General features: G+C 58.3%; 1 protein-coding gene across 1 annotated transcript in view; it reads left to right on the forward strand.

Moving 5' to 3' along the window:
- Positions 1–18,196, forward strand: part of ADAMTS17 (ADAM metallopeptidase with thrombospondin type 1 motif 17) — a gene marked incomplete at both ends in the record, with an annotated part of 100,824 nt that overhangs the window by 21,874 nt on the left and 60,754 nt on the right. The window contains 2 exons of the mRNA XM_080651719.1: positions 1,708–1,865; positions 4,283–4,326. Of these exons, the coding sequence (XP_080507845.1) occupies positions 1,708–1,865; positions 4,283–4,326 (202 nt within the window). The remainder of the gene's footprint in view (positions 1–1,707; positions 1,866–4,282; positions 4,327–18,196) is intronic.

Genomic DNA, 18,196 nt, shown 5'->3' on the forward strand with positions numbered 1-18,196 from the left:
GAGTCCCATCAGCACCCTGCGCGGGGAATGTGCCGGGTCTGGAAGCCCTGAGGAGCCCAGGGGGTTGTCTGACTTACCCACGCTCCCAGGCTCTGCAGGTGGCATCAGTGTGCCCGGGGCCAGGGACCGGGGATGTCCGGGGGGAGGAGGGCCGGTGCCGTTACTGGAAGCTCAGGGTGCAGCCCTCCGTCCGACCGCTTAGTCACAGGGGTCCTCAGACTACGGCCCGTGGGCCACATGCGGCCCGCCGAGGACATGGATCCGGCCCGCCGGGTGCCGCTGCCTGTCCTGCTTAGCAGCCGACGCGTCCCGGGCCCCGCAGTGCGCATAGGAATTTGTTCATCGTGTTTTTTTTTAACTATAGTCCGGCCCTCCAACGGTCTGAGGGACAGTGAACTGGCCCCCTGTTTAAAAAGTTTGAGGACCCCTGGTTAGAATCTGGAGGGAACCCTGAGCAGGGGCCTGAGCGCCCCCCTCCCCCGCCCGGCACGTCTCAGCGGTGCGGAGCGTGGTGGCGGCGAGGTCTCCGGAACCACGGCCACCCTTCTGTCGCTCTCCCTGAGCTTCAGCCCACATTCGGAGTCCCTGTAGCATCGCTCTCTGGTCTTTTGATGGAGTGCTCCCCGTGGGACACTCCCCGTGGGACACTCCCCGTGGGACACTCCCACGGTCAGGCAGGAGGGTGACAGGGAGAGGCCGACGCTTGGTGGGTGCATGCTGTTCAGTTCACCAAAAAGAACACTTGTCCTTTTTTTTTTTTTTAAATATATTTTATTGATTTTTTACAGAGAGGAAGGGAGAGAGATAGAAAGTTAGAAACATCGATGAGAGAGAGACATCGATCAGCTGCCTCCGCACACCTCCCACTGGGGATGTGCCTGCAACCAAGGTACAAGCCCTTGACCGGAATCGAACCCGGGACCCTTCAGTCCGCAGGCTGACACTCTATCCACTGAGCCAAACCGGTTTCGGCGAACACTTGTCCTTTTTTAAAAAATGTATTTTTATTGATCTCAGAGATTACTGATTTTGAGAGAGAGAGGAAGGGAGAGGGAGAGAGAGATAGAAACACTGATGAGAGAGGAACATCGCCGATCGGCTGCCTCCTGCACGCCCCCTCCTGGGGACTGAGCCCGCAACCTGGGCCTGTGCCCTGACCAGGAACCGAACCGGCAACCTCTTGGCTCCTGGGCTGATGCTCTGCCGCTGAGCCACGCCGGTCGGACAAAGAACACTTTTCTTTAATAACACAGTCTTGCCCTGGCCGGTTGGGCGTGGTGGATGGAGCGTCGGCCTGCAGGACTGAAGGGTCCCGGGTTCCAGTCCGGTCAAGAGCAGCACGTACCTCGTGTCCCTCACATCGATGTTTCTCTCTCTGTCTCTCCCCATCCCTTCCGCTGTCTAAACATCAGTGGAAAAATACCCTCGGGGGGAGGATTGATCCAAAAGAAACAGACAGCGTAGTCTTCATCTGAACGTACACGGAGACCCACCGTGGCTTCTGTCCGCCTCCCTGCGTCCACCCTCCAGCCTTAGGCTTGTATTCGGGGAAGCGTGTCTGGCACGGCGCCCCGCCGCGGGCAGCTGTGTCCCCCTCGCACTGTAGCCTGAGCACCATCGCCGGCTTTCCCTGGGCCTTGGCTTCTCTCAATGCCCCCTCCTTCCTTCCCCCCGCCCCACCCCGCTCCCCCCCCACATCTCTCTTAGGCCAAGCTGTCCATTGGGCACCACGGAGAGCGGTCCCTGGAGAGCTTCTGCCGCTGGCAGAACGAGGAATACGGAGGCGCCCGCTACCTCGGCAACAACCAGGTCCCCGGGGGCAAGGACGACACCCCGCCCGTGGACGCTGCCGTGTTCGTGACCAGGTAACGTGGGAGGGAGGCGGCCTGCACCCCCAAACGGGCTTGGAGAAAGCCGTTTCCTGTGGAAGAGTTGAAGAGGGCCGTTTGCTAGGAATTCGGGCTCGGTCGTCGGACCGCTGGCCACCGCGCGCGCCTCAGTCCCCTCATCCGTGCCGTGGGGGAGGACGGCAAAAATGTGGAAGCGAGCCCCCGTGTCCCTCAGTGGATGAGTGGATACCCAAAAGGTGTCTCTCTCACATGGATGTTTCTCTCTCTCTTTCTCTCCCCCTCCCTTCCACCGTCTCCAAAAATCAATGGGAAATATCCTTGGGTCGAAGAGTAACAAAACAAGAAAAAAAAAATGGTCCAGATGCTAAGTTTTGTGTGCGGTGTGTTCTTCCGCAATTAAACATGTTTAGGAATGTCCTTTTCCACCTGAGCACCTTCTGGGGTGCTGATGGCACGCGGGTGGTTCTGAGTGGGGGTGCTGGGGCAGGGGGGAGACTAGAGGTCAGAAAAGCAAGATTTCTTTTTCTTTTTTGTAATCCTTACCTGAGGGTATTTTTCCCATTGATTTTTAGAGGGAGTGGAAGGGTGAAAGTTGGGGGGGGGCAGAGACAGAGAGAGAGAGAAACATGGATGTGAGAGAGACACATTGATTGGTTGCCTCCCGCACGCACCCTGACTGGGGCTGGGGGTCAAATCTGCGACCCAGGCACGTGCCCCTTGACCGGGAATCGAACCCGATACCCTTCGGTGTACAGGCTGTGACACTCTAACCACTGAACCACACGGGCCAGGGCAAGATTTCTTCCGCTGCAGGCAGGGCCTGTGCCAAGGCCTGCCGAGGACTCTGAGACCTGCAGCCCGCCCAGGGCCGGCGTTCTCTGTCTCCCTTGGGTGCTGGCACCTCCCGAGCTACCCGAGCCACCCCGACTCCGCCCAGTCCTGCAGGGCTGCTGGGCCTACAGGATCGGTGTCCGCCCGGCCCGGCCAGTCCTCCACGCCCTCGCAGATGTTCAATTAAAGACCTCCCAGCAGCCGGGGAGGCGGTGTGAGAGTGGGGGGCGGCCGCCAACTTGGCCGAGAGGCATTGTTTAATAATTAGACGCTGAGAGCTGCAATTCCCCGGGTTGGGATAACAACGGGCTGACGTTTTCCCACGGAAATTGGGTGTGAGGCCGCTGCTGCGCGGGGAGGGGGAAGCTGCTTCTTCCTCCCAGCCTGATCCGGCCCCCGGGCCACGCAGGCCCCCGTCCTGGCCCCGCACCGACGCCCGCCGACCCAGGCGAGGTTTCTTCTCGTTTGTGTCCCCCCCTCCCTGCCCCTCCGTGGGCTGAGCCCGAGCCCAGGAGTGTGTTCCCCTGGCCGCCCCCCAAGCCTGCAGACGGCCCGCGCGGCGATGGGAGCGCGGATGACGTCATGGCCAGCGGGAGCTGCCGAGCAGGAGCGCGGGCGCTGGTTGTCAGCAGCTGCGGCCTCGGCTGGGGCGCCAGAGCACCCCTGCGTGTGGACCAAGGCGGGGGCCGCGGGGCCCGCACGGAGGACTGGGACCTAGGCGTCCACACCTCGCTCGGTGTTGGCTGCGACTCTGTCTCTCCCCGGGCCCCGAGCCCTTTGTCCCCAAGAGCAGCCAGAGGCCAGGATGAGTCCCTTGTACCTGCAGGGTGGGGGTGGGGTCAGGGTTTGAGCAGCTTCACTCTTGTCCACGGCCACCTACCTGGCGGGGGAGGGGGGGCGGCCAGGGGAGCTTTAAAGAAATACGCTCAGGAATGACTTTGGCCCGTCCAACGTGGCTCAGTGGTGGAGCGTCGACCTATGCACCAGGAGGTCACTGTTCGATTCCCAGTCGGGACACATGCCCAGGTTGCGGGCTCCATCCCCAGTAGGGGGCGTGCAGGAGGCAGCAGATCCATGATTCTCTCTCATCGTGGCTGTTCCTCTCTCTCTCTCCCTCTCCCTTCCTCTCGGACATAAAAAAATAGAAACATTAAAGAAAAGAAACGGCTTTCGGGTTGCCTTCTGGTCCCGGCATCTACACCCCGAGGCTGCCCGAGCGGAGTCGCTTGGGGAAGTCACTGTCGGTGGAGGGTATTGACCGGTCATTGTTTCTGATCCGCGACTTGGCACACGTTTCTCCCCAAATGCTTTCAGCTGTTGGAAGGAGGCCCTCCAGCCCCGCGTGGAAGAGTTTAGCTGGAAAAGGGGGGGGGGGTTCCGTGTGGGTGGGTGGGTGGGGTTGCGCGCGGAAATGCAGATGCGTTGCTATGGGCACGCCCTGCCGGTCATGTGACTCTTCATCGTCTCCCATGACAAGGGGAGCAAGGACGTCGCGGTGGGCGGGACGACTCAGCGTGGACAGTGTCCCCCCCCCCTCCCTCCCCCCGTCCCCCCCCGCCCAGGGCTGCCTGCACCTGACTGCCGCTCTGTGTTCTCTGCAGGACAGACTTCTGCGTGCACAAAGCCGAGCCATGTGACACGGTCGGTAAGTTCCGCGTCAAAACAACCACCGAAGGCGCCGCCGCGTCCCTTTCGCTGCTTCCTGCCTTTTCCGCCGCCTCTTCCCTTGTAGAAACGGGTCCTTGGACTTCCTTCTGCTCGTTTTGCCAGAAAAGCGTTGCCAGTTCTCAGGGCAGGAGGCATCCAGACAAGGGGGTTGATAAGGAAGATAGGAAATGTTAAGCCTGGGGGAGGGACCACGGGGCGACCCCCAGGGGACCGTATCTGGGGGCGCATTTGTTTCTGAGCCTCTAGGCCACCCGTGCCCGAGGGGCGGGACCCCCCCTGAGTGAACGTGATGATTGTCATGAGGCAGAGCTTTTGCTGGTTGGTTCTCGTGCCCACGGATGGTTTTCCACGCGCGTCCCGGGTGAGGTGTGACCGGGGCGAGCCCTGGCAGCTGCAGGCTTTACTTCCCGGTCGCGTAGCCACGCCGCCACCAGCCCTTGCTGCTGGACAAACACATTTTCCTTCTTCCCCTCCCTGCCTCCTCTTCCTTCTCCTTCTCTCCCCTCCGCCCCCACCCTCCCAACCCCCACCCGCCATTTCCTGCCTCCCCTCCCCAGGTGTACCTGGCTTCTCATAGGCTTTCGATGGATCCATTCCTGGGGCATCGGAATAGACTTCGAGGTTCACAGGGACCCCCTAGAGGGGTGAGGTCAGCGATGGCCCAAACCTCCCTTCCCGAGGAGGTCACCATGCGGCGCCGACGGGTGCGAACCGCTCCTGATGTGCTTAACGTAGGGCTGGGCGGTGTATCCCGTGGCGGGATTCACATGTTCAAAACCCGGCCTTTTCCCCTGGAGGCCTCGTCGCGTCTCATCTCCATCCTTCTCTCCGGCTCTGCCACGTACAAGCCGGAGATTTTGGTGAAACCTTCATAATCCTTTCCCTGGCCGGTTTGGCTCAGTGGGTAGAGCGTTGGCCTGCGGACCGAAAGGTCCCAAGTTCGATTCCGGTCAAGGGCATGTACCTGGGTTGCGGGCTCGGCCCCTGGCCCTGGTTGGGGCTGGTGTGGGAGACAGCCAATGGAAGTGTCTCTCACATCGATGTTTCACTCTCTCCGACTCTCCCCCACCTTTCCACTCTCTAGAAAAAAAACAACAACCAATCTTCGTAATCCTTAAAACGATCCTTTCCAAGGGGACTTTAAGGCCCTTTGAAATCTGGCTGATGATGACGGCTGCCATGGATGTCACCCGTTAGTCTCTATAGGTTGTACTTGGCCCCTCCTCCGAACAGATCTGCGAGCTAGGTGCCGGAATGCAGTGACTCGTCTTCTCGGTGTGACATAGGCCCCGGCAGAGGGACCGCTGACACCCGTCCCCGTCTGGCTGGGGCTGTCGCTGACCAGTTCATGCTGCCCTCTGTCCACCGAGGTCCGCTTCTCTCGTCCTCTCTCGTGCGGGACGGTCGGAACGTCCTGTCCTTCTCAGTGCCCGTGACTCAGCTTGGACGGCCACCCCACTTCCGTCTCTGCCCCGCCCTCCGGCTCACTGAGCTTGTCCTCCTGGAGGCACCGGTGCCTCCTGTGCCTCCGAGGACTCTGTGCCACACAGACACGGGCTTCCCCCGCGTGTCGTGTCCCTCGGCGCCCGGCCCAGGGCTTGGAAGACTTAGTCCCCACTGTTGGTGAATGAGTGACGCCTGGCTGAGTGATGGAATGAGTGAATGATTGAATGGACACATGAGTGAATGAATGAATGACTCAATGAATAGGAATGGGTGATGGATGGAATGGACGAATGATTCAATGACCAGAAATGAGTGCATGATTGAATTGTTGAGTGAATGAGTGAATGAATAGAAATGAATGAATGAGTGAGAGTGAATGAGTGAGTGAATGAGTGAATGAATAAGCAGGAACTTCAGTGTGTCCTTCCAACGTGCATCTGATTACAGGCCGTCCTCGGGTTACGTGGACTCGATGGACGTCGTTTCGTGGTTACGTCGCCATCTCCCATTTAGTTATAAAAAAAAAGTTCCGTCATTCATTTTGACGTATGTACATAGGTGCTTTATGTTTTTTATTATTTACCACAAGTTAAAGGTCAGGAATTGTTATTTTTCCTTTAATTTTTTTTACTGTGTCACTTGATCACTGCTGTGTCTGTGCTGCACGTGAGTGACGTAGGTGCTCCTGTGGGTGGGTTTCGCCGTCGCGAAAATCGCATTACGTCGCCGTAGGAACGCATCTCCGACGTCACCCGAGGACCTACTGTGTGCGGTTTTCTCTCCTATGACTTAGCGCTGGCTTTTGTTTATTCTCTGCCCTGAGCTGTGAGGATGTGCTGTCTGCCAGTTGTTGGGAGAACGCCCCCCCCCCCGAGTTCCACGTCCCCCCCGCCCCCCCGAGTTCCACGTCCCCCCGCCCATCCTCCCAAGAAGCGTCTCTCGTCCTCTCTCCTGCGGGGCTGTCAGACCGTCCTGTCCTCGGAAGGGCACCGTCTGTCCTACCCGCGGCCTTTCCCGTTTCCCACGGTATCCCACGGTTCGATTCCATGAAAACGATTAGTGTTTGTGGTGAGGTTTTTCTTTCTTTCTTTTTTTTTTTTGGAAAACGCCAATTCCACTTAATACTTCCTCCTCCCAGTTCCCACTGCTTCTCTCTTGTTTGGTTTCAAACTCTTCCCATGTTTTCTATGGTCTCCTGTCCCCCGGACCCCATGGTTACAAAATCAAACGGGACCCAGCAGCTGTGCCTGGGCCGAGCCAGCGGTGCCTGGGCCGTGGCCCCGGCCTCTGCGCCCCACCTTGGCCGAGCCACTGATGAAATGGAAGGGTTCCCGGAGCCACAGCGCGAGGGGCCGGCGGAGCCCCCGGGGCCGGCCTCACCGGCTGGTCTGGTCGCAGCATTGCTTCTGCCATGGGCTCCGGCTGCCAAGATAAACGTGCGTTTGGAGATCCAGTGGGAACCCCCAGAGGTTTTCACCTTGGACAAATAAATCTGCAGGCGCTGGGCCGAGAAGCCCTTTGCGGCCACACCCAGGTCTGCGTGGCCTGCCTGCGAACGGCGGAGGGAGCGGAGGAGGCAAGGATGCTGGCGAGGGCGCCGGGGAGGCCGGGCACGGAGCGGAAGGAAGAAGGGGCTCCGGTGGGAGCTCCCGGCGCTGCTGCCCCCCCAGTGTGTGCCCTTGGGTTTGTCCCCTTCACCTCCCGCCTGCGGCATGGTGGCGGCCCCCGGCGGGCCCGAGGCGAGGTCAGCATGAAGTAGGCACACGGGCACACGTGTACAGCGTGTGGCACAGCGCCCGCCGCCGTGGGAAAGGGTGGCGGTGATTGTTATTAGCTGTTTCTCGAAGCTGACGGGCTGTTGCAGGGTCTTCGTTCCAGAAGGTCCCTGGTGCTTACATTCAATCAGCAGTTCTTGCCCACTCCGCCTTTAGAATACACTGGACCCCTTTAAAAAAAAAAAAAAAAAAAAAAAATATATATATATATATATATATATATATATATATATATATATATATTTGTATTGATGTCAGAGAGGAAGGGGGAGAGAGAGAGAAACAGCCATGATGAGAGAGAATCATGGACCGGCTGCCTCCCGCACGCCCCTCACTGGGAATCAAGCCCGCAACCCAGGCATGTGCCCCGACCGGGAATCGAACCGTGATCTCCGGGTTCATAGGTTGACGCTCAACCACGGAGCCAGGCCGGCCGGGCCAGTGGACCCTTTTTAAAACATATATATTTTTTATTGATTTGTCATCATTGATGTTTCTATCTCTCCCTCTCCTTCTCTAAAATCAATAAAACGATACTTATTTAAAAAAACCCCACAAAAAACAGCTCAGGAGAGAGCAGGAAGAGAAGAGCCTCTGAGACACGATGTAGGGCGTTCAGGAAAACCAGTGATCCCAACGCCTCCTGTCCTGAGAAAGCCAAGAGCATGCTGGGAAATGACGCGTCATGTGACCTCCGCTCCGGGGAAGGCCATGTGATCCCAAGCAGGAGGTCCGCAGGGGAAGCCTGTGGGAAGGTGTGGTTGGGCTGCACGTGGTCCCTGCGGAAGGAAGCAGCGCCCCCCGTCAGCCACAGCCCGGTCCTCGCCTCCAGGCCCCGCCAGGCCGGCGGATGAGGGTACCGGCCACCCCGTTTCGCCGGTGACCGGTTTCCGTGCCGTTCCAGTGGCAGGCGGATGGAGTCAGGAGCCAAGGCGCCCCGGGAAATGTGTCTAACGGAACGAGAAGACCCAGAGAGCTGGACGGAGAGGTCCCTGCGGAGAGGCGTCACACCCAGACCTCAGTTAAACCTCCTGTGGCTGGTCTGAGGATGAGCAGCTGTACCCCTGGGATTCGATGGTCTTTGCTACCAGGCCCGAGGTCAGCATTGAAAGCACCGCAGGCCGGGCCGGGACACGGTGCTGGAGACAGTGAGGCACGCTGTCCCGAGACACGGAGCAACGTGAACCCCGATGGAGGTGTTCATCTGGAAGAGGGCCTCGGATCCTCCCCCCCTCCCTCCCCTCGGAAGTGTGGGCTCCGCAGCTGCGCTCCAGGGGGGAGGTTTTCCGCCTGCAAAACGCCTCCTGGTGCCAACGGAGCTTTCCACGCGTGGGGAGGCGGTGGGCGGGGAGGCTGCCTTCTAAGACCTACCTTGTCAGTCCCTCCTCCTCCTCTCCCTCCTCCCCCTCCTCCTCCACCTCCTCCTTTCCCTCCTCCTCTCCCTCCTCCTCCTCCACCCCCTCCTCCTTTCCCTCCTCCTCCCCCTCCTCCCCCTCTCCCTCCTTTCCCTCCCCCTCCTCATACTCCTCCTCCTCCTCCCCCTCCTCCTCCTCCTCCCCCTCCTCCCACTCCTCCCCCTCTTCCTCCTCCTCCCCTCCCTCCTCCTCCTCCTCCTCCTCTTCTCCCTCCTCCTCCTCTTCTTCCTCCCCCTCCTCTTCTCCCTCCTCCTCCCCCTCCTCCCCCTCTTCTTCCTCCTCCTCCTCTTCTCCCTCCTCCTCCCCCTCCTCCCCCTCTTCTTCCTCCTCCTCCCCTCCCTCCTCCTCCTCCTCTTCTCCCTCCTCCCCTCCCTCCTCCTCCTCTTCTCCCTCCTCCCCTCCCTCCTCCTCCTCTTCTCCCTCCTCCTCTCCCTCCTCCTCCTCCTCCTCCTCCCCCTCCTCCTCTTCTCCCTCCTCCTCCCCCTCCTCCTCTCCCTCCTCCTCTCCCTCCTCTTCCCCCTCCTCCTCCTCCTCCTCTCCCTCCTCTTCCCCCTCCTCCTCCTCTTCTCCCTCCTCCTCCCTCTCCTCCTCTCCCTCCTCCTCTCCCTCCTCTTCCCCCTCCTCCTCCTCCTCCTCCTCTCCCTCCTCTTCCTCCTCCTCCTCCTCTTCTCCCTCCTCCTCCTCCTCCCCCTCCTCCTCCTCTTCTTCCTCCTCCTCCCCCTCCTCCTCCCCCTCCTCCTCTCCCTCCTCTTCCCCCTCTCCTCCCCACAGACCATGCTCGTCCCCTCGCTTCTGCGAGACAAAGGAAAGGCTTCCTAAGTGGGTCACCAGGCGGAGTCTGAACACCTGTGTCTCGTGGGGGTCAGGAAACAAGATACGTTCTGTGTGTGTGTGTGTGTGTGTGTGTGTGTGTGTGTGTGTGTGTGAAAATTTTCTTTTTTGCCCGGCAGTGGTTGACCTTTAACCTACGAACCCAGGAGGTCCACCGGTTCGATTCCCGGTCAGGGTACATGCCAGATGCAGGCTCGATCCCCAGTGTGGGGCGTGCAGGAGGCAGCCGATCCATGGTTCTCTGTCATCATGGATGTTTCTCTCTCTCTCTCAAATCAATAAAAACTTATTTAAAAATAAAAAGGACAGTGAGCGCCGAAGGCAGCCAGTGTGGACCAAGAGCTGTGTCCTTCCGTGGCGGCTCCTGTGGAACATGGGCGTCTCGGAGAAGGGTAAGGCCGATCCGAGGGGACCCCGGGAACACAGTGCCCTTTCCCGCCTTCGCACTTGGGGTGAGGAGCGGGGAGCGGGGAAGAAAGACGTTTTTGCCTCTGCACAATGGCGGGCATTCTCTCTCAGATCACATCCCCCCGAGTCCCCCCTGGAATGTGTGATGACGGAGGAATTTGTGGCAGAGTAACCACGTCTGTTTCAACCCGTTCTTTTTTTATTTTTTAAAGTTTATCTTTTTAGAGAAGGGAGAGGGAGAGAGAGGGAGAAACATCAGTGACGAGAGAGAATCATGGATCGGCTGCCTCCTGCACGCCCCCCACTAGGGATGGAGCCCGCCACCCGGGCCTGTGCCCTGACCGGGAATCGAACCCTGACCCCCTAGCCCAGGGGTCGGCAAACTCATTCGTCACCAGAGCCAAATATCAACAGGACAACGATTGACATTTCTTTGGAGAGCCACATTTTTTAAACTTAAACTTCTTCTAACGCCACTTCTTCCAAATAGACTCGCCCAGGCTGTGGTATTTTGTGGAAGAGCCACACTCCAGGGGCCAAAGAGCCGCATGTGGCTCGCGAGCCGCAGTTTGCCGACCACGGCCCTAGGTCATAGGTCGACGCTTAACCACTGAGCCGCACCGGCCCGGACAGAATCCATTTTCCCTGTGCAGGGGTGTCTGCCGTCCCGCAGAGCAGGTGTCCTGACCTCTGGCCGGAGGGGAGCCCTCGTCACAGTCACGAATGACAAGTCCACACATTCCCTCGGTGGACGAACACTGCCCTCCAAGAAGGGGCAGGGCACGGGTGGTCCTGCTCTGGGATGGCCGCGGGCACGAGTGCTCGGACCCCAGCCCGCCCGCTCGGCGTGGGGAGGCTCAGAGGCCGCCCAGGTGCGCACATCGCCCCCCCCCCCCCCCCCCCGCGCTCCCCTGGCTCAGCGCCCACGCCCGTCGGGGCGCCAGGCTTTTGCAGAAGATCCGGCAGAACAAAGCCCCCCTTGTTGTTATCACACCTCTCTGTTCCGACGTGCCAGGCTGCCTTCCGCCCCGGTGAGCCGTCTGCCAGCGAGGTGTTCCAGAGCCAGCCCAGCCCAAGCCGGGCGGACGCCCAGACTTAAAGCAGAGAACTGTCTGCACACAATGGCACCTCCTCGGTGCGTACCTGGCCGCCGGCTTCTGTGTTGGTGTTTAGGCCACAGTCGGCGTCGTTCCAGGTGGATGCGTTCACAGTAGCTGCGGGGCAAGGGGCAAAGGGCAAAGGGCAAACTGTTGGGTGATCGCTGTGGTGCCGTCAATGCCGTCCCAAACCCCCTGGGGGCCAAGGCGCAATGCAGTTGACTAGGACCGTTGGGGGCACACACCCACTTGGCTGACTAGGTCACGGTATCAGGGTCTCGACTGGGCCCCGGTGTGGTGGCCAAGAGCTTCTCCAAGGCTCTCTGATGGCACCAGCACCGGGCTGGGGTCCCCGAGCCACCGGCACAGGTGCCAGCCGGGGCCGAAGGTACCTCTCGGCCAGGCCAGCCCTGAGCTCGGGAGGAAGCAATGCGGCTTATTCCTGCTGCTGGGAGCTGAGCACCTCAGACGTCACGGAATTCTGGGCACTTTCACCCCAGCTCTCTGACCTCCCACAGGCCCACGTTCCCACCCCGTTTACGATTTCTTAAAACATATTTGTACTGATCTCAGAGAGGAAGGGAGAGACGGATAGAAACATCAGTGATGAGAGGGCATCACGGATCGGCTGCCTCCTGCACGCCCCCACACTGAGGATCGAGTCTGCAAACCCGGGCACGTGCCCTGACCAAGAATCAAAACGTGACCTCCTGGTTCCTAGGTCGATGCTCAACCATTGAGCCACACCGGCCGGGGCTCCACATCTTTTAAAGCAAATTCAGAAAGACTTGGATGTCCTGAGAACAACGTGGAGGGTTTAACACGTACAGGGTCTTCAGCTTATAGTTCTCACTGGCCCCGTATAGGACTGGTTTCAGAATGAGTGAAATGGATATATCACATGAAAGGGAGAGATGTAAGTGTGTTGGGATGTCTGTTATCTGAGGGCAATATTTCTCTCACTCAAAAGGACCATAAGGCCCGGCCGGTGTGGACTCAGTGGTTGAGCATCGACTTAGGAGCCAGGAGGTCACGGTTCCATTCCCGGTCAGGGCACATGCCCAGGTTGTGGGCTGGATCCCCCGTTGGGGGGCGTGCTGGATGCAGCCGATCCATGATTCTCTCTCATCATTGATGTTTCTATCCCTCTCTCCCTCTCCCTTCCTCTCTGAAATCAATAAAAACATATTTTTTAAAACAGGAAAGAAACGTAGGAGAAGCCCCCAGTTACTTGCCCTTCTGTCTTCAGCTTCCCGGATGTCATGGTCATAAAAGCACTGGGAGAGTCCGCGACGGTCACTGCCCTCCGTGTGAGACCCTCACATGCTTGGCGCAGTGTTTGCTTAACAAATACTTTCTGTTTAGCGTTCTCGTCTCTCTCTCTCTGGACTCACTCGAAATAACTGTAGCGATAGAGAAGATCTGTTCGGGGCTTACTACCTGAGAAGTGCTTCCCTGGCATGATTCATTGAATCCTCCACCCCGGGAGGTGGTGTCAGTCTCATCTTACCAATGGGGCGGCGGGGGGGCCTTAGGTGGCACGGATGCTGTCATCACCCAGGTGCTAGACGGCAGAGCGGGGGGGCGCACACACAACCCGAGACCAGAGCCTGCCCACCTCAGCCCCTGCTGGCCCAGGAGACAATCGCCATGGCTTATGTCCCCAAGCATGGCGCCACGGCTGCGTGGCAAACAGTGGCTGCTGAGTCGGGTCCGATTAAATAAGCAACATTCTGGTTCTCTTGGAGCAGGGCATTCAGCACCCTTTTTAATATATATATATATATTTTATTGATTTCGGAAAGGAAGGGAGAGGGAGAGAGAGAGAGAAACATCCACGGTGAGAAAGAATCATGGATCGGCTGCCTCCTGCACGCCCCACACTGGGGATGGAGCCTGCAACCCGGGCATGTGCCCTGACCGGGAATGGAACCTCAACCTCCTGGTTCCTCGGTGGACGCTCAACCACGGAGCCACGCCAGCCAGGTGCAATGTCCTTATTTTTGCATCCTGTCAGCAGCACGGCGCCCCGCCCAGGCCTCCTCAGGGCATGCAAGGGAGGGAGGGCCTCTCGGGGCAGGTTGACTTGAGCTCAGGATGCTGAGTCAGCATCCACAGGGCAGCCAGCTTCCTGAGTTGGGTGTGGGGACTGCTTCTTTACGGAGGGGCTCTCCTGTCCTTGCCAGGGGAGTGTTTACGGACTTTCGCTCAGGAGCTGGTGCCCAGAGCCGCCCTCGGGCCTGGCCTGGCCTCCCCCTCCCCCTGCCCCATTCCCACGTGCCGCCCAGGAGCCAAGGCCGCTCTCGAGGGGCCTAGATCAGAAGTCCCCTTGGTACTGCCCTCGACCCTCCGCCCGGGTCTTTTCAATTCCGCCTCTCGTCCCCAAGAGGGTGGCTTCACGGGGCCAAGCATTCGCAAGAAGTGTGGTTTCTTCATCATTCTGCGAACGCGCTTCTTTCTTCTGTGCTCACTTGGCGTGCATTCCTGCGCACGGCCTTGTACTTTATGCTTCCTGTGGAAACAGAGCTGTTAGCGTGAGAGGGAGGGAAGCCGTATGTCAAGGTCGTCCCGGGCCACTTTCTAGAGCATTCCATGGCACGGGTCCTTGGAATAGAGTCAAGGCGAATTATAGACACAGCTCCTGTGGTCTATAGGCATCCTGACCGGGGATGAGCCCGCAGCCCCGGGATGTGCCCCGACCAGGAATCGAACCGGCGACGCTCAACCAACTGAGCCACACTGCCCAGAGCACGCTCTTTGCTTTTTTTTTTTTTAAATATATTTTATTGATATTTCACAGAGAGGAAGGGGAGGGATAGAGAGTTAGAAACATCGATGAGAGAGCAACATCGATCAGCTGCCTCCTGCACATTCCCCACTGGGGATGTGCCCACAACCAAGGTACATGCCCTTGACCGGAATCGAACCCGGGACCTTTCAGTCCGCAGGCCGACGCTCTATCCACCGAGCCAAACAGGTTTCGGCCGCTCTTTGCTTTTCAATGTGGTTCACAAGTTTCTTATTTTCAACTGGTTTATTTTTGAGAGGAAAGGAGAGGGAGAAGGAAGAGAGAAACATCCATGAGGAGAGAGAATCACGGATCGGCTGCCTCCTGCACGCCCCCCACTGGGGATCGAGCCCAGGCCTGTGCCCTGACCGGGTATCGAACCGTGACCTCCTGGTTCCTAGGTCAAGGCTCAACCACAGAGCCACGCCCGCCGGGCTGGTTCACCCATTTAAATCACACCTCCATCCACGTGGAGCACAAGGACTCGGGAGTGAGCCTGGACTCAGGACTTGATCTCAGCCACCGTGGTTACATCAGTTTCTCTCTTGTCATTGGCACATGCATCCCAGTGACAACCAGGATGGTGGGAGCCCAGGGTGGCCCGAGACGTGGGCAGCCGGGCCAGCAGCTGGGACTGTTTACCCGGGGCTGTTGGCCGGATGCGCCAGCGTTTACACTGCGCCGTGTTTACTGCTTGAGTCTGCAGTCCCCTGGCAAGCCGGTAAGAATTCTGTGCTGACGCCACGCCGTTTTCTCCTGACAAAGAAAACAAGGAAACGTCCTTGCCCCCAGTTTCCGCACCAAAAGGGTGCCCCTCCCTCCCAAGAAGCGGAAGCGGGTGGTGGAGGAGAGCGTCTGCCCCGAGATGACACGGGAGGGGGGGAGGGGGGGGTGGGGGGACAGGCCGGGCGGCTCCCAGGGCCGCGGTCGCCATTCGGGATGAATGAAATGTACTTCTCCAGCGTCGGAAAACTCGCCTCAGCCCTTCTCGCCTGTCCTCAGCATCTCCGATTTAAAAAAACGTGTTTTGCCAGGGGTGTAGGAGAGAGGGAGTTGGGATAGATTTAACAGGGGTGGGCAAACTTTTTGACTGGAGGGCCACCATGGGTTCTTAAACTGGACCGGAGGGCCAGAACAAAAGCATGGATGGAGTGTTTGTGTGAACTAATATAAATTCAAAGTAAAGGAGCGGAGGGGAGAGCAAGAGAACCGGATAGAACAGCCGGATCCGGCCCGCGGGCCGTAGTTTGCCCACGGCTGGGATAGAAGCACACACTCCATTGTGTGTTGACCCTAGGTGAACTTCCTTCATACCAGAATCAAAATCTAGGGGACTTTAAAAAAATATATACACATTTTTTAATTTATCTCAGAGAGGAAGGGAGAGGAGGGAGAGATAGAAACATCCATGGTGAGAGAGAATCCTGGATCGGCTGCCTCCTGTGCACCCCCAACTGGGGATCGAGCCCACAACCTGGGCGTGTGCCCTGACTGGGAATCGAACCGTGATCTCCTGATTCGGAGGTTGACGCTCAACCACTGAGCCACGCCGGCCGGGCCTGGAAGACTGTGTGTGTGTGTGTGTGTATGTGTGTGTGTACCTCGTCTGCCACTGTTCCATGTCTCCTGGGATAAGTGAAATATAACCAATACCTTCAATCTTCATAGCAGGTACCTATTCGTTCTCTTCTGTTTGAGCCACACACAGAAAGAAGGAGACAATTAAAAAGAGCTGTAATGACTTCACCCTTTCTTGGGGGTGGCTGCTGTTCATATAATTGCCTCTGTCCCTTGAGTGTTTTTATCTTCAGGATTAAGAGCCTTTGGACTGGACCGCGTGGAACCTCTACTCTCTCCCACCCACGTCTCTGTGTAAACACATTCAGGTTTAGGGAAATCTTCTCAGTCTGAAAAGGTTATTCATTGTCGTTGTTTTATCGGAACTTTGGTGAGGGAGGCCCCGGGGTTTGCCTGGAGGAGCGTGAGTGTCGGAGAGAGAGAGCCCTGCGCTTCTCTCCGAGTCTGGTGGCCCAGCCTCCATTTCTCCGTCTGTAAAATGGGGCCATGGCACTTGCTGAGCCTGCGAGCAACACCGGCCTGTGGACAGGACCCTCGTAAATACTGTTGCCTTCCTGCTTCCCTCGTGTCCCGAGAAGCTCTGCAAGCAGGTGCAATTGGTGCTTTTATTTATTTTCTGAACGTATTTTTATTGCTTTCAGAGAGGAAGGGAGAGAGAGAGAGAGAGAAACATCCATGATGCGAGAATCACGGATGGGCTGCCTCCTGCACGCCCCCTCCCGGGGATGGAGCCCACCACCCGGGCCTGTGCCCTGACCGGGAATCGAGCCGTGACCTCCTGGCTCCTAGGTCGACGCTCCGCCACGGAGCCACGCCGGCCGGGCTGAGTTCTCCTCTTTCGCGGGAGCTCCGGCGTGGGGATCGGGTGGGTGTTTGCTGGTCGGTGCCTTAGCCGCCGGAGGTGATGGGGTCTCTGCCAGCCGCCAGCTCCCCCTCCCTCTGGACGGCTGTGTCCCCCGTGGCCTTTCTTCCCGCTGAGGCTCATGGTTTTGTGCCCACTTGATGCTGCAGCCCTTACTGTCACAGCCGCCTGGGACTCCCCCCCCGCCCCCCCACGTGGCCGTGGGATTCCGCGCACTTGCGCACCGTCGCTCGTAAACGCCCTCGGGTGTGTCGGGCCCTCTCCTTCTCTTTCCCTCGCTCGGCTCGAGGACCAGGTTGTTCACAATCGCAGTGAATCGTCAAAAAGCACTGCCCTGGCTGGTGTGGCTCAGTGGATAGAGCGTCGGCCTGCGGACTGAAGGGTCCCAGGTTCGATTCTAGTCAAGGGCACATGCCCGGGTTGCGGGCTTGATCCCCAGTGTGGGGTGTGCAGGGGGCAGCCGGTCTCTGATTCTCTCTCATCGTTGATGTTTCTCTCTATATCTTCTCCCTTCCTCTCTCCGAAATCAATACAAATAAAAAAATAAAATAAATGAAAAGCACTGGAGCTTGCCCAGCTTGTGTGGCTTAGTGGGTTGAGCCTTGTCCTATGAACCAGGAGGTCACGATTCGATTCCTGGTCAGGGTCCATACCCGGGTTGCGGGCTCCATCCCAGTAGGGGGCGTGCAGGAGGCAGCCGATCCATGATTCTCTCTCATCATGGATGTTTCTCTCTCTCCCTCTCCCTCTCTATTTAAAAGTCATTTGAGCCCTGGCTGGTGTGGCTCAGTGGATGGAGCGTTGGCCTGCGGACTGAAGGGTCCCGGGTTCGATTCCGGTCAGGGGCGCATGCCTGGGGTTGCGGGCTCGATCCCCGGTGGGGGGCGTGCGGGAGGCAGCCAGTTGGTGATTCTCATCATTGATGTTTCTATCTCTCTCTCCCTTCCTCTCTGAAATCAATAAAAATATATTTAAAAAAAAAAAAAAGTCTTTTGAAAAAAAACAAAAAACCCTGGACCTTCACCCACCCTCGTGTGAGAACATTTTTTTTTTTTTTTGTGACTAAGCCGAGCCTTTGTTTGTAGCTTTCCAGAACTCCTCTGCGCCTTGGGCACATTAAGAGGCAATTACTGGAAGGCTCTGTGCTGAGCGGCTCCCCAGCCTGTGCCTTACCTCAGCAGAGTGGGGAGTGGGGACGGGGACCCCCTGCTCCGGCCCAGGTGTGGCGGAGGCTGGGGACGTGTCCGTGTGGCAGGGAGTCTGCTAGGTCAGCAGACGCCGCGGGGACGGCAGGCTCAGCACAGCTGGCCTCGGTGGCCGCCCTTACCCCCTGGCCAGACGGCTTCTCCCGGGCGTGCTCGGCGGATCGTTTGTAATTAATTTATTGGCCCCGGAGGCCGGGCCTGGGCCTGGGATGGTGCTGCTGGGTGTGGCTTTAAGCGCACGTGTGTGAGTGTGTGTGTATGTGTGTGGGCACCCATGTGTGCATGCATGTGCATGTGTGTGTGTGTGTGTGTGTGTGCACACTGCATGTGCATACCAGCAGGGCTGCGTGGGAGTGTGCGTCTGGCTCCCTGCTGGCCACTTCACAACGAGCCACAAAGAATGTGTGTGTGTGTGTGTTTTTAAAAATAAAACCAGAGAGAT

The sequence above is a fragment of the Plecotus auritus genome (assembly GCF_963455305.1).
Source record: "Plecotus auritus genome assembly, chromosome: 15".
NCBI lineage: Eukaryota > Metazoa > Chordata > Mammalia > Chiroptera > Vespertilionidae > Plecotus > Plecotus auritus.